This window comes from Aedes albopictus, chromosome 1, assembly GCF_035046485.1.
Source record: "Aedes albopictus strain Foshan chromosome 1, AalbF5, whole genome shotgun sequence".
Taxonomy (NCBI): Eukaryota; Metazoa; Arthropoda; class Insecta; order Diptera; family Culicidae; genus Aedes; species Aedes albopictus.
Genome location: NC_085136.1, coordinates 59,609,131 through 59,632,566, shown reverse-complemented (window position 1 = coordinate 59,632,566; position 23,436 = coordinate 59,609,131). Strand labels below are relative to the sequence as shown.

The 23,436-nt window shown below is 45.3% G+C and overlaps 2 protein-coding genes across 16 annotated transcripts in view; one reads left to right on the top strand and one right to left on the bottom strand.

Annotated features, from left to right (window-relative positions):
- Window positions 1-23,436, bottom strand: part of LOC115256503 (tyramine beta-hydroxylase) — a 74,359-nt gene that overhangs the window by 1,343 nt on the left and 49,580 nt on the right. For all 15 annotated transcript variants that reach the window (XM_062844606.1, XM_062844607.1, XM_029855170.2 and 12 more), the window contains exons 3-4: window positions 9,391-10,652; window positions 9,140-9,327 (exon numbers count right to left, since the gene is read on the bottom strand). In XM_062844606.1, coding sequence (XP_062700590.1) covers window positions 9,140-9,327; window positions 9,391-10,652 — 1,450 coding nt within the window. The remainder of the gene's footprint in view (window positions 1-9,139; window positions 9,328-9,390; window positions 10,653-23,436) is intronic.
- On the top strand, window positions 16,440-18,049 carry LOC134284963 (uncharacterized). The gene is made up of 2 exons (XM_062844618.1): window positions 16,440-16,522; window positions 16,751-18,049. The coding sequence occupies exon 2, from the start codon at window positions 16,863-16,865 to the stop codon at window positions 17,721-17,723; it is 861 nt and encodes a 286-aa protein (XP_062700602.1). The 5' UTR covers window positions 16,440-16,522; window positions 16,751-16,862; the 3' UTR covers window positions 17,724-18,049.

Genomic DNA, 23,436 nt, shown 5'->3' with positions numbered 1-23,436 from the left:
CGTAGCCTTCCGATTTTCGCGGTGTGGACGATGGTTGGTTCTCTCAGCAGCTGATGCAGCTCGTGGTTCATTCGCCTTTTCCAAGTCCCGTCTTCTATCTGCACTCCGCCGTAGATGGTACGCAACACCTTCCGTTCGAAAACTCCAAGGGCGCGTTGGTCCTCTGCACGTAGGGTCCATGTTTCGTGCCCATAGAGGACGACCGGTCTAATCAGCGTTTTGTAGATGGTTAACTTCGTGTTACGGCGAACTTTATTCGATCGTAGAGTTCTGCGGAGTCCAAAGTAAGAACGATTTCCTGCCACAATGCGCCTCTGAATTTCTCTGCTGGTGTCTTTGTCGGCGGTCACCAGTGAGCCCAAGTACACGAATTTTTCAACCGCCTCGATTTCATCACCGTCGATATGAATCCGGGGTGGCGGGCGCGGTGATTCCTCCCTGGAGCCCTTTGCCATCATGTACTTTGTCTTGGACACATTAATGACTAATCCGATTCGCCTGGCTTCACTCTTTAGTCGGATATACGTTTCCGCCATCGTCTCAAATTTACGAGCAATAATATCAATATCATCGGCGAAACCAAGCAGCTGAACGGACTTCGTGAAAATCGTCCCACTCGTGTTTATCCCGCTCTCCTTATTACACCCTCCAAAGCAATGTTGAACAGCAAGCACGAAACACCATCACCTTGCCGTAACCCTCTGCGAGATTCGAAGGGACTCGAGAGTGTCCCTGATACTCGAACTACGCACATCACTCGATCCATCGTCGCCTTGATCAATCGTATCAGTTTATCTGGGAATCCGTATTCGTGCATAATCTTCCATAGCTGTTCTCGATCGATTGTATCATACGCCGATTTGAAATCGATGAACAAGTGATGTGTGGGCACGTTGTATTCGTGGCATTTCTGCAACACCTGCCGGATGGCGATCATCTGGTCCGTTGTAGCGCGTTCACCCATAAATCCAGCCTGATATTGCCCCACGAACTCTCTTGCAATCGGTGATAGACAACGGCATACAATTTGAGAGAGTATCTTGTAGGCAGCGCTCAGTAGTGTGAGTGTGATCGCGCGGTAGTTCCCGCAATCCAACTTGTCGCCCTTTTTGTAGATGTAGACATCCATTCCTCCGGTAATACTTCTTCCTACCAAATCTTGGTAATGACCCAGTGTAGTGCTCTCACCAGTGCTTCTTCGCCGTATTTTAGAAGCTCGCTTGGTAGTTGATCTGCACCTGCGGCTTTGTTGTTTTTCAACCGGCCAACCTCCTCCTCAATCTCTTTGAAGTCAGGGGCCGGAAGTCTTTCGTCCTGTGCACATACTCCTAGATCTGTTACCACGCCACCTTCGGTACTTGCAACGTCACCATTGAGGTGCTCATCGTAATGCTGCCGTCACCTCTCGACAACCTCACGCTTGCTCGTGAAAATATTTCCGTGATTATCTCGACACATGTCGGCTTGTGGCACAAAGCCTCTGCGCGAGCGGTTCAGCTTCTCGTAGAACTTTCGTGTGTCTTTAGCGCGGTACAGCTCTTCCATCGCTTCGCGATCTCGTTCTTCCTGCTGGCGCTTCTTCATCCGGAAGACTGAGTTCTGCCTGTTCCGCGCCTGTTTGTAACGTGCCTCATTCGCTCTCGTACGGTGTTGCAGCATTCTCGCCCATGCTGCATTCTTCTCGTTTTTCAACTGTTCACATTCGCCGTCGTACCAGTCGTTTCTGTGATTCGGAGTCGCGAAGCCTAGTGCTGTAGCCGAGGTACTACCTATGGCGGATCGGCTGTCCCTCCAGCCATCTTCAAGCGTAGCTGCGCCAAGCTGCTCTTCCGTTGGTAGGGCCACTGCTAACTGCTTTCGTTAATCCTGCTGATGGGTTTACCGAGAAGATATGAACCCTTGATCATGGGACTCGGCGAGTCTGGAGTTCAGTTAACGGTAGATGTAGTCAATTCTAAGTTCCTGAAAGAACTTTTTACGTTCGCGGGTGGCGGTGACCGAGTACATTATTCGAGAGTGAATAAGACACACGCGACGTAACAAATAACGAATTAAAACTTTATTAAAAAGTAGCGAACTAAACTAAACACATTATGCGCGGTGTACAATCAAAACATTACATCCATTTATGCTGGTATAGCATCGACGGGTGACAGATGGATCTGCCACCAGTGAGCTCAGCGTAGTGTTGGTGAGTCAATGGTAGGGATGTCCATTTATCCCCAACATCTCCCTCCTCAATACAGCTGATAGGGGTCAAACCGAATCGGCGGTCTTCTAGGACGAGAAGAGCGACGAGGTACTTGAACAGCTGTATGGTTTTCATTTGCAGATAGAAACTCTGATGATGAAGACATCCCAGAGCGTGGATTGGAGGTTGATGTAGACCCAGACGAGGACGAAGACGACGTAGACGCTTCTGGTGACACCCATACTCGAGCAGGTGCTTCAGGTACCGCTGCGGCTTGCAACGGTGTGGATCGCTGGGATGGTTCGCCAATTCCTGGTGGCGATGGTTCGACTCTTGCGACAGGCATACTGCCGTGAATCGCAAGTCAGTCCCATATGTAAAAAGTAGGCATTGAGAAAATGGACTCTGAAGTTTTTAAATTCGATTTCTATGTGGAATTTAAAAAAATCGCCATAAATTTAATACTACTGCGGTCATCACGAAACTTTCACAAATTATTTCAAACGTGAAAACATAACTGCGAAAAATATAAAACTGGGTAAAACAGTGTTCGATTTTGTACTGCAGGGTGCAGGAGTTCGTAATGGGACTGACTTGCGATTACTTTTCATTATGGGACAATCTGACTTGGTGTTGTTTTTCGATTTTACTGAACAAACTATATATTTTTATTCACACAGCTGAAAGATCATCCGAAGAAAGATCGAAAACTGCCATTAACTCAATTTTGTCCAAAATGCAGATGGGGCTGACTTGCGATTCACGGCAGCATAGTCGGTGGTAGTCGAGGTGGCGTGGCGATAGCGCTGGATGTTTGACGTGGCTTGGACAGATTCCAGGCCTTGAGCAAAATGTCCAATGGTAGCTTTGGCGATGGCTTGACAGAGTCCGTTGAAGATTTGCTACTCGTTGTACGTGTTCGAAGCTGGTTGAGATGGGAACGTACCATGCGCTTGTCTTCCACCCACACGTTGAACATGACACGCCCAATTGGTTCCAGAACCACTCCGGTCGCCCATCTCCACTGGTTGCCTGAGTAGAGCTTCGCATATACACAATCGCCGATCTTGAACGCTTTCCGAGTATTCTTGGCTTCTTCGCTGGATACAACTGCTGGAACGGTTGACGGACGCAGCAGGTCTAGGCTGGTACGAATCTTGCGCCCGAACATTGCTTCCGATGGTGATATTCCTTCAGACGTGGCTGGATTCGGTGTTGTTCGGTACGTCAACAGAAATACATCCAAGGCTTCCTGGATGGCTCCTTTTCCCTCGCGAATTTTCTTTACCGACCTCTTGAAGGGGTCCACAAACCTTTCAACTTGCCCGTTGGATTGTGGATGATACGGTGCAGTTGTGATGTGCTTGATACCGTTGTGCAGCCAGAACTGATCGAAATCGGCACTCGCAAACTGTGGACCGTTGTCGCTTACCAGGGTTTCCGGCATTCCGAGACGGGCAAACAAGCTGCGCAGGATGCTGATGGTGGCTACAGCTGTCGTTGACTTTGTCCTGACTATTTCAACCCACTTGGAGTAGGCATCGACGCATAGCAGGAAATATTCACCTTCCATTGGCCCGGCGTAGTCCACGTGAACACGCTGCCAGGGGCATGTTGACTTCGGCCATGACAACGGTGCGGTCTTCGGTGGACTTTTAGCTACAGCTGCGCAATGATGGCAGGAACCGACGTGAGCAACGATGTCTTCATCCAAAGATGGCCAATAGACATAGCTACGGGCAATTGCTTTCATCCGCTGCATTCCCGGATGACCTCGGTGGAGATGATGGAGACAGCGTTCCCGGAAACTCGATGGAATCACCAGACGCTCGCCGAACATGACGCAGCCTTGCACTGTTGACAGCGATTCTCGACGATCGTAGAAACGTTTAATTTCTCGGTTTGTGATGGCTGATTTTGATCGTGGCCAACCGTCTTGAACGAAACGGTGGAGTTTTCCGAGATCTGGATCGGACCGTGTTGCTTCCTGGATCATTTTGAAGTTTAGCGGAAGCGCATCGATTGAGCTCACGGCGAGGGTCTTGATGTCCTTCTCCAATACAATGCTGGCCACAACGAAATCCTCTTCCGGCTTGACGTGGTGCTCAATCAACCGAGACAGAACATCTGCGTTGCCGAACTTATCCGTACTGACGTAGACGATCTTGAAGTCGTACATCAGCAACTGTAGTGCCCAGCGTTGCAACCGATTGGCCGTGTAGAAAGGAATGCCCTTTTTAGATCCGAAGATCCGAAGAAGTGGGGCGTGATCCGTCTGTAACGTGAATTTCCGGCCGAAAACCATTTTATGGAACTTGGTCACAGCGAAAATTATCGCGAGGCCTTCGCGATCTGGTTGGCTGTATGCTTGCTCCGCTGAAGTCAACGCTCTGGACGCATGCTGTACTACCTTGATTGTGCCGTCGGGGAACTTGTGGCTGATCGTGGCCCCGATTCCGATGGAAGAAGCATCCGCTGAGACGATTATATCCAGCTGCGGATTGTAGTGCGTGAGGAGCAAGTCGGACGACAGGATTTTCTTGAAGTTCTCGAAGGCTCGCTGACAGTCGGACGTCCTCCCTTGCTTGAGAAGCTCGTCGAGGGGGTACCGTAGCGTTCTCATGCTTGGAACAAACTTCCCATAATAATTGATCGCCCCTAGGAAGGAACGCACTCCAGAAACGTCCGTTGGAGCTGACATGTTACGGATCGCTTCGATTTTGGCTGGATTTGGACGTAAACCGTGTTCATCGATGAGGTGCCCTACGTATTTGATTTGTTGCTGGCCAAACGAGCATTTCTCCGCCTTGATGGCGAAGCCATACTCTTGTATCCGACGAAGAACATTTTGAAGATTTCGTCGGTGATCTTCTTCGTCCACTCCTCCAACTAACACATCGTCGAGGTACCCAGAAGTGCACTCCAAGCCGTCCAACATGGTGTCTAAGAGCTGCTGAAATGCCCCGGGTGCTGCCTTGACCCCCGGCGGTAGTCGGTTGTAACGATAGAGTCCCCGATGCGTGTTGATCGTGAGCATTTCTCGGGATTCCTCTTGAACTTCCACTTGAAGAAAAGCGTCGGAGAGATCAATTTGGCCAAACACCTTGCAGTTGGCCAATTTCGCGAAGATGTCCTGTGGCAGCGGGAGAGGATACTGGTGCGGCTGTAGGGCTTCGTTCAACCCAGTTGAATAGTCACCGCAAATCCTCACTGCTCCGCTAGCTTTCCTCACGACAACGATTGGAGCTGCCCATTCCGAGTGCTCGACTGGTGTTATGATTCCAGCCCTCTCCAAGCGGTCCAACTCTTCGTCGACGGTCTTATACATTGCGTATGCCACGGGCCTCTTCGGTCGGAACACGGGTTGTGCTCCCTCCTTCAGCGTGAGCTGCACCTTCGCCTTGGTACACAGTCCCGGAGCGTCGTTGAACACCGTCGGGAAAGCTTGCTTCAGGTTGCTGAGCGCGGACAATTTTTCCGCAAGGAAAAGTGACAGCTCCATTTGATTTGCACGGGCGGCGTTACGAGTGTTACACTTTTTTCATTACTTGCCATCTGCGAACTGCACAAGTAATTTTGAAGCGGAATCATTACTTGACCATTACTTGTCCTATCTTTTTGCACAGTACGTATGAGGTGGAAACTAGCCATAACGATGGAGAAGTCGTCGCACGGCGACTGCAAGTACTGGATCACCTTAATCGAGGATGCTACCAAGAACTTCCTGAAATCCAAGGCCGATGTGTTCAGCAGTGCATTTCATGAACTCAATGCCCACAGCGAAAACCATTCTGGGAAGAAAATCAAATGCTTGAAAACTGATAATGGAGTATCTAGGCCAGCAGTTTCAAGATTGTCTGAAGAAACGTGGAATACGGTACGAGCGGACGGTTCTGTACAATCCGCATTGACTGGAGCGCTCGGTCACAAGCAAGTATATGTACTTTCGCATTCATCACAAACAGCACACTTTCCAGGGCGAGCCAGATACCGTTCAAGATGCGTTGGACCCAGTCTTCCCACGAATTTAACACATGTTCAACTTTAGTTCGTTTTCTCGCACTTGTGTTGTTGAACATCAAACGCCAAACATCGCGATAACCCGTGTTCGGTACTATTCAAGTACAAAATTTGTGTACGTACAGCAGTGCAAAACGAAATTCGAACCGAGCACAAACCGAGAATAAAACCCGAAGCGGCTTTCGGATTAGTAAACGATTGGTGCCGAACAGTCAATCGGCGTTCGAGACAGTTCTTGTCTCAGAACGACTGGTTGGACCGGCCTCACGGAGATCGGTGGGTTAACGCGATGGAGAGCGAGACTGCATTCCTGCAGGGCAATTTGGATGTCGAGGACATATTCATTGAGCTCCTAGACCCAGCCGACGTAAAAACACAACTGGCTCCGAACGGTGCTATGTTGGCAAAAAAAAGGAGAAGAATAGCAAGACCACAAGTCGTGCGCGTGCCAAGGCCTTGAAATGAATAAATTACAGGAAGTGCAGAGAAGAGAGGCACCAAAGACCAAGGAGCGCAACTCGGCAACCACACCATCCTTCAACCACAAAGGGAACTAAATGTGGAATACAACTGATCGATTTCCAGAAATAATTTCAACGTTGCTTGATCAACATTGAGGTTATGCCTGCTGGAATCTATGGTCAGGCGGAACGTGAATGTTGTGGACGTAGACGACAAAAATACTTACAGTAGCAGCGATGCAGAATGCATCATCGATGTGACCTTTTGGGATCCCGGTCTAAACCGTAACTCATACCGGACGCTGGCTAACTTCGCGCTTCGCCGAGCTAACATGTGTGGAGCGGTTGCTCGTGGAGGTAATACCATAGACTAATTTCCTATCTACGACCTGTATGGTGACGATCTAGCCGGAGTCCTCGGACTAAACTGTCACTGAACAAAAGTAGATTAGAGCGCGTAAGAGGACGTCCTTCCATTAACTCTGCCAGTTAGTGAACACGAACATCTGGGGCGATGCCTACAAAGTAGTCATAGTCAAAGTGAAAGTTTCGTCCGCACCCCAGAGATGCTGGAATTCTTCACGATAGCGAAATCGGTGGTGAACAAGGTATTGGTTCCAGACAGTATTCCGAACCGTAGCCATTAAGGCGGCTATCGAGACTCGCCCTGACATGTTCATCTACCCAAACACGGGAAGCCATCTGATGACCCGTCGGCGTACAGACCAATGCTGGACACCGCCAAGAATCTGTAGGAGAGGATTATTCTATCGAGGCTGACTGACAGTTCTATACTGAGAGGTCAGATGATCAGGTCTATCAGGTCCAGGGACCAAATTGACCGAGATAACGCTCCAAAAGAAGCGAGGGGGAATCCGCTACTATGCAGTGCAACACGCTTGACGCGAAGAGCGCGTTCAACAGTGTTAGGTGGGCCGCCATATTGAGTGCGCCATAATCACCTAGGAGTTACAAGAAGTCTACATATGTCGGATTTAAAAGAACTATTTCTGAAACAGGGTGCTCCTTTACGGTACCGAGCAAGAAGAGAGTAGCTACAACATCACCAGGAGAGTACCTCGAAAGTGCCTGTGCCTGGTACTATGGATCGCGCCGTATTGGGGACATTGTAGCGCATGCGATTAGCAGGATTGGGTGAGGTCGAGACAGCTGATTCTTACACATCACAAAACGGAGATGATATTGGTGGTGAACAACCGCAAGTCTGAGCAACAGGCAGTGATCAACACGTGGGCACACAGTGCAAGCGCTCATTGAAACAGAAAAACACCCTGCTCTGTCGTTGGCAAGGCGGTAGCCTACCCAGTCAACCAGTGATCGTATAAGATGTTGCATAAGACGTTAAAGTGGAGGCGATATGCGTACATTTTACATGCGCCTAAATGGAGGCATGCACGCACACAACATCTTATACGATTGCTGGTTGTCTGGGTACTATTTAAGATCCAACCCGCAGCATGGAAAGGGTCTCCGGAAAGGTCAGACGGAGGCGCCATGTCGGCACGTCTTTCTGCAGTGTAAGCTGTGTAGATGTAGGTGCGGTGTAGGACTACTAGGGGGATGACCAAGTTGCGGTGCATGCAGTGTCAGTTCTTGATATTGTAAATACTATCTTGATATTGTCAAAGATCGAATCACGAAACCCGTAACTGCAAGACTATAGCCAGCTAACCTCGAGGGTATGAACTGCACTAACACCTTTCCGAAGCAATACATGCCTTGTTGTGGTACCGGAGAGACGATGGGCTTGGAGGCAATGGGAACGGTTAAGGACAAGGTCGATAAGTAGTGTCTTTTCATACGTTGGTGTCAGAGAAGGTCCCAATCCCACACTATCTGAGATTTTTCGTTTCTTTCCCTAAGGTGTCTGTTGGGTAGATTTTCCGACCGTTGCTTAGAGAAGAATGTGAAGGGAGGGATGGCTATCAGCAGAACCTACTTTGCAAACAAGGCATCTGTAAGCATATCTAGATGCACCCAAATGGCGAAACTTCCAATCAGACAGACTATGCGCTTCTTGTATTTCCTCCCTCAGTTTTGCTCTCGATTTTCCCAACAAACATTTTTGCTGTATAAGAGTGGAACGATCCACTCTACAGCAAACTTTAGCTTGAGAAACTGCTATTAAGCTAGCTCTGTTATTTGGGTTGTCCTTTTTGTGTTTTTGTGTCTTGGCCATCAAAAGGCACCGAGTACATTACGAAATGAGCAGTACACCCAGGAGTTTCAGAGAACCCCGTTACCCAATCCTCACCTTGTCATTACTCATTAATGTAACCTCTTGTAACGTATAAATTGGCCTTCTTCCAGCATCAATCACTACAATTAAGAAGCTATCGATTCAAAGTGTTCTATGCGATTGATCCTTAAAAAAAGTGAGTCGATGAGTTCAACAGTATCGTTTCAAATATTCGTCTACCTACTAGGTGAAAACTCAAGAACTTACTCCTTCATGTATTTAAAGTAGTTGTACAGCGATTTCTCCGAGATGGCGCTTTTGCACAGCTCCAGCTCCGTCGCCGGATAGTAGTGAATATAGTTGACGCACATCTCATCACTAATCGAGAACCCGCCGAGGGTGGCATTCTCGTATCCTCGGGTATCGTAGTAGCAGGTCGTCATCAGAGCATCACCCTAAAAAATAGAAAAAAAAGGTATAAGATCGCATTTATTTCACACGTAGATGTCGCCACTAACCGGAAGAACCTTCGGGCGATATCGCAGCTGTCGAATCTCCTGATAGTGATGGGAGTAGAAGTCGTCCCGATTGACCTCGGGTAACTCGATTCCCTTGCGGAAGTGCCTTGTTAAAACTCTAACCCCCCTCAGGTGGGTGTGAAGTTGAGATCCGAAGATCTTGATACCGCCAGATGGCAGTGCAACCTTTGTGCACTCTGCTATACAGTATCCGGTCAATGGGAACGCCACTTGTCCCGGCGGGATCGCCATCTTGTCCGTGTACTCTAACCCAAGTTCCATGATCGCCGCGTCGTATTTCCTCAGCTTGGACACCACGTTGATCCGCATCCCCGAACTGTCCACGATGCCCTTCTTTAGATCCGGATTGTTGAAGTGCACCTCCAGCCTTATGTACGGATTGAAGCCTTCTCCTCCAATCGGAAGTCCCGTTTCATGTGGATACGTAAACGGTCCCGCACCCATAGCCCACAGGGCCATCACCTTGTTGCAGATCTTTGCTTCCGCCGGCATATCCCCACAGCTACCTTCGTACAGAGGAATCTTCACCCCGGGATCCGCCACGCACTGGAACACCTCCATGTGGTGGACCACGTGCTCGTGCGTTATGACCGGCTCGAACTGCACTATGTGATGTCTCTTCTTCGTCAACCAATCCTCCAGTCGCTGGACCTTGCACCAATACGTAGTCTCGACCGCCGGAATCGCCGCCTTATCCAGCAATATCTCAACCCTCTTAACCGCCGACTTCGCCTCCGGAATCGTGATCGCGTCCGCCCTCAAAATCTGCACCGGCATCACGCCCAGATCCGCCCTCCCAACCGTCGGCATCACGGTCCAGTTCTTGCCAAAGTCCAGCTCCTTCTTTCCCCTCAGCCACACCACGTACATGGTTCCGCCGTGGATGCTCACGTCCTGCGGGTCGCAGCTGTCGAACTTCCGTCGGAACGCCACCGAGTTGTCGTCGATCCGCATCGGGTCGCAGTTCTGCTCGCTGTCGGCGTAGATCCGGTTGAAGTCCCGCGAGGTGTAGGTATCCAGGGCCTGGCGGTACGCACCTCCGGCGCTTGTGGTAAAGACGCACAGATCGGTGCGTTTCAGTTCACCTCGCGGGGAAAAGCCGAGGGCGAAGAATTTGTACCGGCCGTGCTGGAAGGTGTTCTGTACGTGGAACAGAACTTCCTTTTTGTACCAATCCATCATCCAGGTCAGTTTGAGGTTGTGGTCCAGGTGTAGGGTGTGGATTTGCGTGGCGGAGATGTCTGTGGAATAGAAATTAGAAAGGTTACAGCTGGATAATTTATTTAAGGATAATAGGGGGATTAGGGGCATAATGGACACCCGGGGCGAAATGCACACCCCTGTTTTTGCCGAAACCGTTGACTTTTATGTAAAACTTTGAATGCATAAGTGTAAAGGATCAAGTCATGGTTCTATTTTTCAAAAGTACCATTTATATTACTTCAAAATAACCAAAATATCATTGAAATTGAAGTATGTTTTTCATATGGTGGATTTCTTATAATTTCGAAGCAGCAGCAAATAAGGTATTACGAGTGATTGAGCGTGTCCACCATGCAAACAAGTGAATTGTTAGCTTATCTACATGTATAAGTAGATTTAGCAATGGATGAAGTATTATATTTTTGATCAGAACACACTTAAAATAGCAATTCAAATGTTGTAGTCTATTCGGGGCGAAATGAACACTGGCAATTATGAATGGATGTACGCGCGTTGCATACTGTTAGGCGTTTTAGAGAGTTTGAAAAAAATCAATCCGATTATTTAAGCCTAAAATTTATTTACAGTAGACGTTCGATAAGTGCAACATGTTTACGTTTCAGTTACCGAAAGAAATTCGCTAAATGCAACGACTGACAGCCGTCAAACAGTTGTCAATAGCCGTTGGACGCAGCCAGAATGCACTCAAAAACATCGCAATGCAGCTGTAGTGCATCCGGAAAACGTCGCAACTCTGTTGACGTTTTATTTTTGACAGATAGCGGTGCGATAACTGCAAAATTGATGCACTTAGCGGACTTGCAGTTAAAAAGCATTGCAGTTAAACCGTTTGCACCGAGCGAACGTCTACTGTAATTAACTTTGAAGTTACGTAAACTCGTCTTAGATGGAGTATTATATCTGTGGTATTGATCTCCGTTGGCAAATTACTTAACTGGTCGATATTCTCAAAGACACAGCATAAAATATGCAGGGGTGTCCATTATGCCCCGATGGGTGTCCATTTCGCCCCGTACCTTTCCTGCCTGCCCCAAAAAACACACGGTTTTCAATTCATTATTTCTTCACAATAATGACATTCTACCAGCTGTAAATGATTGAAATACGTAGGAAACAAGTTAAAGTTGTAAGCCAACTGATAATATGTTAAGTTTTTGTTTGTTATACAGGCCTAACATACTCATTTGCTTAGGGTGTCCATTATGCCCCTAATCCCCCTAATTGCATAATCATTATCGTAAGATCATGATACCGACGGAAAATTTCATAAGAGAATTTTTATCAGAATTTCTAACGATGAATTTTGTTTTGTTTCTGGAAGAACTTCAAGCTAAATTTCTGTAGCATTAAGTTATGGTGATGTCCAGCGATTTTTATAGAAAACCTAGAAAATTTTAAAAACAAATTAGTAATAAATTTCTTTAGTGTAGCCTTGGCCAAGAACTCAATGAAAATGTTTGATTGGAAATTGTCATCAAATTTTAAGTGAAATTGCCAGACATTTTTCTCGAAACAAATCTAAATTAACCTTTTAGCGCAAAAACAACCCCAAGCGTTATTTCCTATACAATGGACTTTATGTATTTTTAAAGTCATGCTCAATTCAAAACAAGAGAAATGGTACAAAAAAGTTTAACCCAAATCCGCCCAGCGTCTTATTTATAGGACTGTAGTTATTAAACTGAATATCTTGAGAAATACACACTATTTCAGCACGCTGTCTTTGGAGAAAATGTTTAGGAGATTCATACTCCGTACATTGTAAACAATACTCTTCAGAATTGGCACACTAGATGGTGCAAACGTTGCTGAAAACATTACAATCTGACCGTGGTTTATGAGTACAATTTCAAATCGGAAATAAATTTGTTTTCCTGAAATCTTTACCATGGTGAAGTATGTGTTTCCGGCGGAGTTGTTTATAGGGATGTGAATCTTCTATTAAAATAATCTTTAGTTTAAAATTTTCTCACCAGATGGTGCTGCAGTAAAATTACTTTGATTTTGATAATTTGGTGGAGCCTCGTAGTCGTGTGGTTAGGGTCACCAAGCTTCTAATCGCACCATGCTATGGGGTGAGGGTTCGATTCCCGCTCCGGGCGATGAAACATTTCGTGAGAATAGTTTCTTCTCCGTATCCACTGGTGCATGCTTCGTGTGTCCCTTGTCCAGTGTTTAGTTTAATTCAGTCTGTACAGCCTCTGGCTGAAGACGGTGTCCGCGTCTTTTTTTATATATTGCTGTGTGCATTCAAAATGCTAATATCAAATGCGGTAAGATTTTCTAACAAGTAACCCGATGTCAGTGGGAACTTTCGAATGCTAGGTTGGCGGTGATATTGGCTATGAATGCTACGTTGCCTTTGATAACATGTGTTACCGCGTTTGAAGCGCATTTGGGCACCGTTTGCATCTTGAACGCACACAGCAATATCTCAGTTCAACAAAAAGATACCGGTTTGATGTTTTTTTTTTGCAAATACCTATGTTTTTCTGACCAAAACTGGATCGTAGCAGACAGTGCGCGCGAGCGGCTGCGTTTGCCAAACTATCACGCGCCCTAGCACGCGCCTTATTTGCACCGCGTTGTTTTGATTATGACTGGTCGAATTGAGAAACGGCAGGTGTTGGTATGCCTTCCATTTTTTTTACTTGAAAGGTATTTGTAAATTGATCTTTGGTGTTGAACATATTTCTCTTGCTTAACGATTAAGCGGATCACGTAGTGTTGATTAAAATAATTCGCGATTGTCGTGAGAGTGTGTCTTTTTATTCCTATCGGGGTGCCTGCATTTGCATTGTTTTTTTTTTTTTTAAGGAATTACTTGCATTAATCTGTCCCCGGTTTCCTTTAGGAATTTATCCAGGGATTACTTCCGAGATTCTCAAGCTTTTTTTCTAGAAATCCGTTCGAAATTCCTCATGAAATTTTTTCATTGATTACCCCCAGGATTCCTTTAGGGATGATCCTCTCAGTATTCCTTCAGAAATATTTTTGGCATTCCATCAGACCCCTTTATAGATTTCTTTTAATAATTCTTGCAGGTTCTTTTACGGATTATTCCTAAGATTCCATCAGGAATTCCTCCAGGATTTCTCCAGGGATTAATTCCAGCATTCATTCATTCATTCATTCATTTTAGAAATTTCTCCTGGGTTTCCTTCGAGGATCCCTACAAGGATTCCATCTGGGAATCCTCCCTGAATTCTTTCAACTCCTTTCGAGTTTACTTCATTGAGTTTTCCTGAAATTCTTCAATAGATTTCTCCCGGCCTTTTTCTTCGGGATGCCTTCTGCAAATTTTCCTGGGAATCCTATCGGAATTCCTTCATGAATTCTCCCGTTTTTTTTTTCAGGTATTCCTCCAGTATTCTGTCATACATTCCTCCTAGAATTCTTTCTTGGATTCCATGAGAAATTCATCCCGGGATTCCTTCATTGATGCCTCTCTGAATTCCTTTAGAAATTTCTGCAGGGAATTCTTTAAAGATTCGTCCATGGATGTTTTCCGGATTCCATCAAGGATTTCTCCCGGGATTCCTCCAATGATTCCTTCTGAGATTCATTCAGGGATTGTTTCCGAGATTCTCGGTGCAGAAATTTCTCTCGTGATTCCTTCATTGATTCTTCCCGGGTTTGCATTAGGAATTTATTCCGGTATTTCTTCGGGCTTTCTCCTGAGATTCTCTGAATGATTACTTCAACGATGCGTTCAGGGTTCCTTCAAGGATTTCTCCCGATATTCCTACACTAATTTCTGTTAGGGTTCCTTCAAAAATTCCTTCAATGATTCCATCAGGGATTTCTTCTGGAGTTTCTTCAGGGATTTCCCCAAAATTGTTTCTCCCTGGATTCTTCCAAGAAGTTCAAAGGGACTTCTTTTGAGATTCTTTCAGAGATAAATCCAACATTCTTTTAGGGATTTTTGGTGGGATTGCTTTTTTGTCCGTGTCAATGAGATTTTCAACCATGGGCTAGTTCATCTCGGAGGCGGAAGCGAATTTTTAATTTTTTTCTGTCTTTTTCCCGTAATTCCTTCAGGGATTTCTTTCGGATTTCCTTGCGGGATTCCTTCAAGAGTTTCTCCTAAGACTCCCTCATTGAGTTCTACCGGGATTCCTTCATTGATTCTGCCCAGGTTTCGTTTAGAGATTTCTCCCGAGATTCTTTCAGAAATATCTTCCGATATTCTTCGTAGGATTTTTCCTGGGACTGGATTTCTTCAGATAGTTTCCCGGCATTTCTGCGAGTATTAATTTAAAAAAATAAGATTTTTTTTAGATAGATAAAGGGTGTCCACGATGAAATTGGCACACAGAAAATATTGTAGAACTTTTGATTGCGTTCGCCAAAATAGCTAATTTTTTACCATGAATAGTATATTATGTGTAGCTAATACCATAAAATTTTCATCGAAATCAGTTGAGTATTGGCGCAGATATTGTCGATATCATAAAATGAGATTTTAGAAAATTTGGGCACCCATTTCAAAAAATTGCTTGAACTATAAATTTTTTGTTTCCTCATCAAAACGTTCGAAAATTTCACTCGATATTCTTAACATACACTGATAGACAGCTTGCGGTAATGACGAGCACACAAATGTTTTCAAATTTACCATGGCAAAACGTGATCATCGACCAACAAACGCTTCTTGTGTGCGTTTTGTTTCCTTACTTATCAACCGGTTCGATAGCCGAGTGGTAGCGTGCGAGCCTGGTGATCTCAAGGTTCTTGGTTCGAATCCAGCTGCTAACAGTCACATTTTTTAATTGTAAATCGGGTCCATGGTAGAATTGAAAACATAAATCTGTTGAGATGAAACGAAAATCAGTCTGCACAAATCAAGTGGCGTTGTGCATTTAAGTTGACCCTCAGAATAGTAATTTCAACTGCAAGCCGCCTTTCAGTGTAGTATCAATTAAGTGGTAAAAATTTGATCGAAATCGGTTCAGTACTTTTTTTTTAGTAAATATCCAAAGCTCAAATCGCTTCAAGGTAAATTTTAGGTACTTTTTGACCATTTTTAGTTCCGCGTGCACTATTTTGACTGTAGAACTGATAGCACTGTCCTGATTTTGAACTTTGACAGCGTAAAATTGTTGTGTTAAACTGTTTACAGTAAAAATTTCAGCCATTTTAGTTGAGTACTTTCAAAGTAAGAGCAGTTTGAATTTCACTATACCAAAAACCACATCTGCTTATTGTGACATAGTGCGACATATATGGCTATAACTTTTTAACGGTATGATCAAATTGAATGAAATTTTGACAAATTACTTCTACATACATACTTTACGTACATGAAAATTTTCATTGAAATCGGTTCAGTATTTGTGTTGTAAAGTGCGTGTTAGACAAACGTCTAATCGAAATCGGTTCTACCAACAGATGGCAGTGTGCTCATGAAAAAGACACCGGGTAAAAGTAACCGGGTAAGTCTGTTTGTCTCTGCTTCTTCTATTCTTTTAGAGTAGTTATCATCTCTTGCAGCACTCGCTTAGAGTTGTTCGGAAAAGAACACTCTCAATTCTCATAGGACGAGATAACAGGTTAAGACTCTAGTAGCTTCACTCTACGTTGCAGGAATTCCAACAATTCTTTGATAGTGTCCTCACAGAGAAACAAACGTAACACTTAGAACAAATTATATTAAAAATCATCGTCACGAAATCGTTATCGCCCAATGCTAATTGTTGCGTACAGTTTCAGTACGCTTGCTGTTGAGTGGAACTGGTAACTCAAAAGCAAGAGTGTAGTACATAAGCGGCGGTGCGAAGGCCGACGGTGGTTATAATTTTGCAACTCGGCAGTGTCGTTTGGTTAGTGAACGAGAAAGGGCACTGCAGTTAGGAGATACGTTTGTCCCGAGAGCGAGTACCACATTGTAAGATTAAATACCAAGTAAGGGGCTGTCCATAAACCACGTGGTCATTTTTTTGGGACTTTTCAAACCCCCCCCCCCCCCCCCGCGTGGTCATTTGTCCATACAAATTTTTTTATTTGTCCATACAAAATGGTCAATGGCCGAACCATCCCCCCCCCCAATGACCACGTGGTTTATGGACAGCCCCTAATGTAAAAATGTAATAATAATTGAATAAATAAATTTCAGTATTGAAGCTGCTTGGAGTAAAAAGCTGCTGTCGATGGGTGGTTTTAGTTCCGCGACAAATCGTCCTAACAAACTTCAATAAATGTGATACATCAGCCAGCAGCATCCCGCCATGGAAAGTACGATGAGAGAACTTTCCCTTCTAGAAGAGAAGAGCAAGCTATGGCGGAAGCATCACGAGGAGCAGAAAGAGTTTTGGCGAAAGTATTATGAAGAGGAAGAACGCCGCCTCGAAGAAGAATACCAGCGAGAACTGGTGAAAATGGAGGAAGAATTCGAGAAGGCAGCACAGAAAATGAGGGCAGATTTCAGCGCGAAAAGGGAAGCAGTGTTACGGCAATACGATGGGAGCAACGTCAGCGAGGGAACGGCGGAGGAGCCGATTCCAAAATGTGACAAAACCCAGCCACAAAATGACTGCAGTAAAACATCGTGTCCGAAAAAAGTAGCCTCTTCATCTTCTGTGCAGCAAAGCGTCATCAGCGGTGATCGAGTGTGTACGACTCACACAAAGTGTAGCAAAACAATATCAGCTGATTCTACAGCTGTTTCGTTCATCAGCACCCGATATCTGACGTCATCGACCCACAGCAGCAATCGAATGTATACTGAAATTCCAGAGAGTGAGTCAAAATACGAAACTGAAGCCGTGGAAACAATGGTCTTTGTGATGTGTGATGCATACGAGACCTGTGCAAAACAAAACGACTCGGATCAGCACGCTCGCCGCCGCCGCGGTAGAATGCGAGGCGATCGTCATCAATTAAAAACAATGCTGTTTGATCCCGGTGGGTATTGTGGTGAAGCAGTGGAACGAGTTGGCTCGATTTGGGTGTATGTACCTACCGCAATGTGCATCACCGGCGGTACGGTGCTGCCATCTAGATCGAAGATGCTGAGTAGCAAAATGCTTTGCAAATTCAAGGGAGCATCAAACGAAAACTGGACCGCATTAAATAATTTGGAGATCTAGTTCGTCACCAGTTCCACGGGGGGGAATGTTGCGTACAGTTTCAGTACGCTTGCTGTTGAGTGGAACTGGTAACTCAAAAGCAAGAGTGTAGTACATAAGCGGCGGTGCGAAGGCCGACGGTGGTTATAATTTTACAACTCGGCAGTGTCGTTTGGTTAGTGAACGAGAAAGGGCAATGCAGTTAGGAGATACGTTTGTCCCGAGAGCGAATACCACATTGTAAGATTTAATACCAAGTAATGTAAAAATGTAATAATAATTGAATAAATAAATTGCAGTATTGAAGCTGCTTGGAGTAAAAAGCTGCTGTCGATGGGTGGTTTTAGTTCCGCGACAAATCGTCCTAACACTAATCATGCCGTGTTTGGACAAGCCAACACTAGATGGCGGTAGTGAGCAAACGTCAAACAGGAGCAAAAATGATGCCAGCGCCGCGACTGGTCGATTGACCAACTACCGAATATTTGAATCAACCGTTAAAAAGGTAATCGATGGGAAGCGAGTAGACTGTGACGTCTGTTTCTCTGTTGTATCCTCCTCCTTTGTTGACGAAAGAACTGCTCCTCGTGGTTGAATCCAAGCGAGCACACAGGATGTCTATCAACAGCAAATCCTTGCAATCCATTAGCACAGACAAACAGACGTAACACTCTTCAAAACGACTTGGCACATGCATTTAACGATCAATTCAAATTTCATTTGTTTTGCGCGATCCTTCCACCAGATGCGCTAGTGTTCGATCGCTTTGACGTTTGCCAGTGTACACGTTGCTGAATGATGCAAACGAGAATTACAGGCGCCTTGTTTAATAGTGTGCGTCTTAGATAAACGTCAAATTGAAATCCATCATAGCCGCAGTGTCGCTTGCGGTTTTACCAATATGTGGCAGTGTGCTCATGAAAAAGAAACCGGTCAAAAGTTTTAGGGGAATTTCCTTTAAGAGTTACGTCTGTTTGTCTGTAGGTTTACCAGCCGATCCAGCGTCTCTGTAATACGTTCGAATCCTTGGAGCAATGATTGTAGTTCAGTTGCTGATTCCTTTGCTAGCCTTGGAAGTCTGAACAGAACCCCTGCACTTGCCGCCGTTTCAGTTGCTTGCTATGCCGTCATTGTAGTGCTTTGTCAAGATATCCCAGGCAATCGGATAATTCTCTCGGGTTATCGCTAGTGAGTCTACCAACGCCTTGGCTTTACCTGCCAAACATCGATTTCCATGTTGGGTATGTCCTCCTTCAAATATATCAATGAAGTATCAAGTATCAATCACTCATCAACGTTGCCGGCAAAGGTTGACAACTGAATTTGTGGGAGTAGAGTGCTTGAACTGTGGATCTAGGTGGATTCATGACTGGCAATATATCCAGCTCTCTTGACTTGTTCAACAGCAAACACTTCACGTTGTAGTGCTGGTTACAGAGCTCGAGTCGTTAAGTTCAACAGCAAACACTTCACGTTGTAGTGCTGGTTACAGAGCTCGAGTCGTTTCATCGAGTAGATCTCCTCCTCGTCGATAGACTCTTCGTGGGTCTCGGTGTTCAAGATCACATCGTTGACCTTCTCCTACAACTCGACTAATTTGTCTATGCCTACATTCACCTGACTTGCACTTGTCACCGCAAAGAACAGACGTCTATCTTCGCTTTCTGCCTTGTGTAAAACTTTATAGCGGTCATTTCAGAGTACAGTAGACGTTCGATAACTGTAACATGTTTACGTTTCAGTTACCGAATGGAATTCGCTAACTACAACGACTGACAGTCGTCAAACGGCTGTCAATTCATGTTGGACGCAGCCAAACTGCATTCAAAAACATCGCATTGCAAATAAATAGAAAATCGGGTTAAGTACGGTTCCTTTGAATTCCACTAAGAATTTGCATCCTTTGACAGATACGTATTTCGACCTCAACTGTAAGGTCGTCTTCAGTGTCTTGTACTTGACTCGACTTGACTTGAGTCGAGTCAAGTACAAGACACTGAAGACGACCTTACAGTTGAGGTCGAAATACGTATCTGTCAAAGGATGCAAATTCTTAGTGGAATTCAAAGGAACCGTACTTAACCCGATTTTCTTTTTATTTACAGATATTCCCCTAACAAGCCCAGGTTAATCATCATCGCATTGCAGCTAAAGTGAATTCGAAAAACATCGCAACACAGTTGACGTTTCGTTTTTGACAGATAGCGATGCGATAACTGCAAAATTGTTGCAGTTACCGGACTTGCAGTTAAAAAGCATTGCAGTTAAACCGGTTGCACCGAGCGAAAGTCTACTATGTCGTTATGCTCCCGTTGCGTGGCGCAGCATCCCATCACTTACATTTTCGTGTTATCATTTTTTGTTTCCTGTTCGGGCTTAAATGTCTGTTCTTTGTGATTTTACCCTATACAGTAGACGTTCGCTCGTTGCAAACGGTTTAACTACAATGCCTTTTAACTGCAAGTACGCTAAGTGCAACAATTTTGCAGTTATCGGTCAAAAACAAAACGTCAACGGAGTTGCGATATTTTTCTGGCTGCGTCCAACACGTGGTCCAACAGCATTTGACAACTGTTTGACGGCTGTCAGTCGTTGCAATTAACGAATTACATTCGGTAACTGAAACGTAAACATGTTGCACTTATCGAACGTCTACTGTATTATATCTATGTATATAAAAATGAGTTTGAAGTTTCTTTGAGGCAACAAAACTCAAGAAAGGATGAACCGATCAGCATGATTCTTGCACGGTTCGGTTCGTATTCGCAGTTGTTTAGTTTTGAATTCTGTGTATTTTAATTAAAACTGTTTTTTTTGTGTGAAATCCTTCGATAAGAACCAGTATATATTGTGAGAAACATTCAAGAACGAAAAAACACGACCAAAACCGCACAGCTATGAAAGTAAGCTACTAAACATGGAAAATAGGACCCTCAAATTTAAAATTTTTAGATTTTTTTAAACATCGTTTTCGAGATTTTGCTCTTTTTAGGGGTCCGAAATTTAACGTGGACGAGCTCCAGTTAGCCTAGTGGTTAAGGCTATGGATCGCAAATCCAGAGACGGCGGGCTCGATTCCCGTTCCGGTCGGTAAAATTTTCTCGACTCTCTGGGCATAGTGTATCATTGTGCTTGCCTCACAATATAAATATCATGCAATGGCAGGCAGCCAATAACTGTGGAAGTGCTCAAAGACCACTAAGTTGAAGAGAGGCAGGCCAAGCTCCAGTGAGAACGTCGAGCCATAAAGAAGAAGAAGAAGAAGGAGGGTTTTAATTTCGACAAAAAATAATCCAAAGATTCCTTTACGAATCCCGCCAGGCATATTGTCAGAAATACTTGCAATGCACTTAATCATATTTTCGTGATTTTCCAACACAAACTTTTCTAGGAACTATAGGGTAAAAGCACTAGACTTCGCCACTGCTCTTGTCTTCGCCCCCTCCATACGAATTCCATTTTTTATGTATGAAGTGGCGAAGATTAGAGCAGAATTTTAAGGAGGCGAAGTCTAGGTTTTTACCCTATAGGAAAATCTTTCAACGTTGAACCTATAAATCAGAATCGGCCTACAAAAAATCCTAAACGCTACATGACAAAAGTTAGTCTGGCTTTGATTGATTTTGATGGCAGCTCATAAAAAATCAGCGAAACAGCCCCACGTCCGTACGGTGTCTGATCCGGAGCTTGTAGCTTTTTTTTTTCTACCAACTAGGTATGAAAATGAGTTTATCTGCATCTGGCTCCCGGGACCTGAACCCAGAGAGTGTGGGAAAAGTTTTACCGAGAGTTTTGCCGCGGTCCGCTACAGGATACCTGCTACAATGTGTATTTGGGGATCTGATCCGTACGAAACACGTTTCTCCCGAAAATAAAGTTTGCGTCTCAAAGTCTTTCCCGACTAAAGCGTAACTAATCCCTTGTTATAGAAATATCCCACGAGGAACGGATCCCTTCCTTCGTGGCGGCGCGGCGGCCAAGCAAAGTGGAAAGGGTGGAAACGAAAGTCTTCCTTTGGTGATTGTTCCTTGGTCGCTTAATGACGGTGGTAAAGTGATAGGTATTTGTTTTACAGAAAAAAGGACAAAACTTTCGCTCCCCAAGGTTGTTGTCATGATGGTGGTCGTCAGCTGGAGTCTTTCTTTTCATGCAGCTTTGTAGTCATTGTAAAAAATGTCATGTGAAAATGAGGAAACGATTACACTGGAACCTCTTTTTACGTGTCAGTTCATAGAAAACGAGGTAAAACCAATGGTTGTTAAACGACACCTTAGTTTGATGCTCCGGTGAATACTAGGATGAATTTTACTTGGTGAGCTCCTTCCACATTTCTGCATCCATGAACGAGGCTTGCCACACCATGTTTTACCTGGTCCACCCATCTTCCCAGCTGTGCTTCTCGCCTTCTTGTATCAAACGCATCTATAGCGAACACTAATTTTGTAGGGTTGTTGTCCGGGATTCTTACACAACATGCAATGCTCACCATATCTTCCCCGCTTTGCATACCATCTGGATGATCTGGCATTGTCGTAGAGTGCAGCGAGCTGATAGTTCATTCTTTGGGTAACACCGGTTTCCTGCAGATGGCAAAACTTCCTCTTCAGGACTTGTCGCTCGAATGCCTCAAAGATCCCACAGTTCCAGGTTTCATAATTATGAAGGAAAACCGTGGTCTTATTAATGTTTTGTGCAAGACACATTTAGTGCGGCGATGAATGACCGCATTTTCTTCTAGAGCATATTGCAGGTACGGCTTCCACGAATACTCCCCGTCTATCGTAGCATTGCTGACAAAGCTTGTCCTGTCTCCCCCAGTTCCCTCATGCTTATGCATACTTCACTCTTGACGCTTTGACCACTTCTGCCTCGCGTTTCAGGTGGTTGAAAAGCTTTTTCATCGTTCCAAATGTGCTGCCGATGGCATGAATCGTTCGAGAAGCAAACAGATTGACCGGTTATTCTGAAAATCGTATACTGGCTACCACAGCCGGCTCGTCGAATGATACTCTCTAGTGGAGTGCAATACTGAGGCAGCAGGGACAGGAGGACTGTCTGCAATTGAGGTGGCTGAGCAGCAGCTTGGAAAGATCATCGACTTTGCGTCCAACAAAAGGAAGGACCGTAAAACGACCATGTTGCGACTTCGAAAACCGATGGACGATGCCAAGCAAGATCGTGGAAACTGCAACAGCGGCGGAACCGACGAAAGCGGAAGGTTACGAAGTCTACCCAGACAGAGGCCTTCGCTTTCGCAGGAACCCCAAAAGGTGTGGTGGATGCGACTGCTCATGATAAGTACTCGCAGAAGCGGGTGAGGCAGCCGTCAGGTGAGGAGCTGTCTGACGGTGCCCACAAGGCTAGGAAAATCCCGAAGATCGGCAGTAATGCCGGCATGTCGGACCCCAGCCAGGTGTCCCGGAAAGCTGGGAAGGGTGGGCCTGAAAAGACTGGCCCGTCCCGGATGGAAGGGAACAAGGGGTTGCGACCGTTGTTAGGCCCTCAGCAACCACAGGATAGGGCAAATCAAGGGGAGGACCTCCCTTGGACGAAAATCGAGCGGGAGAAGAAGAAGAAAAAGCCGCAGCTCGATGACAACAGGGACGTCAAACCAAGGCGTAAAAGAGTAGGTGCCGAGCGCGAGAAAGGCGACGCGCTCGTCATCAAGACCGAACAGTCAAAGTACTCGGATGTCTTGCAGGCGATGCGAAGCGACGCCAAGCTCGTGAATCTG

What these genes read in the sequence shown, in the direction of transcription:
- LOC134284963 (XM_062844618.1), top strand. Translation starts at nt 16,863, where the DNA reads ATGGAAAGTACGATGAGAGAACTTTCCCTTCTAGAAGAGAAGAGCAAG.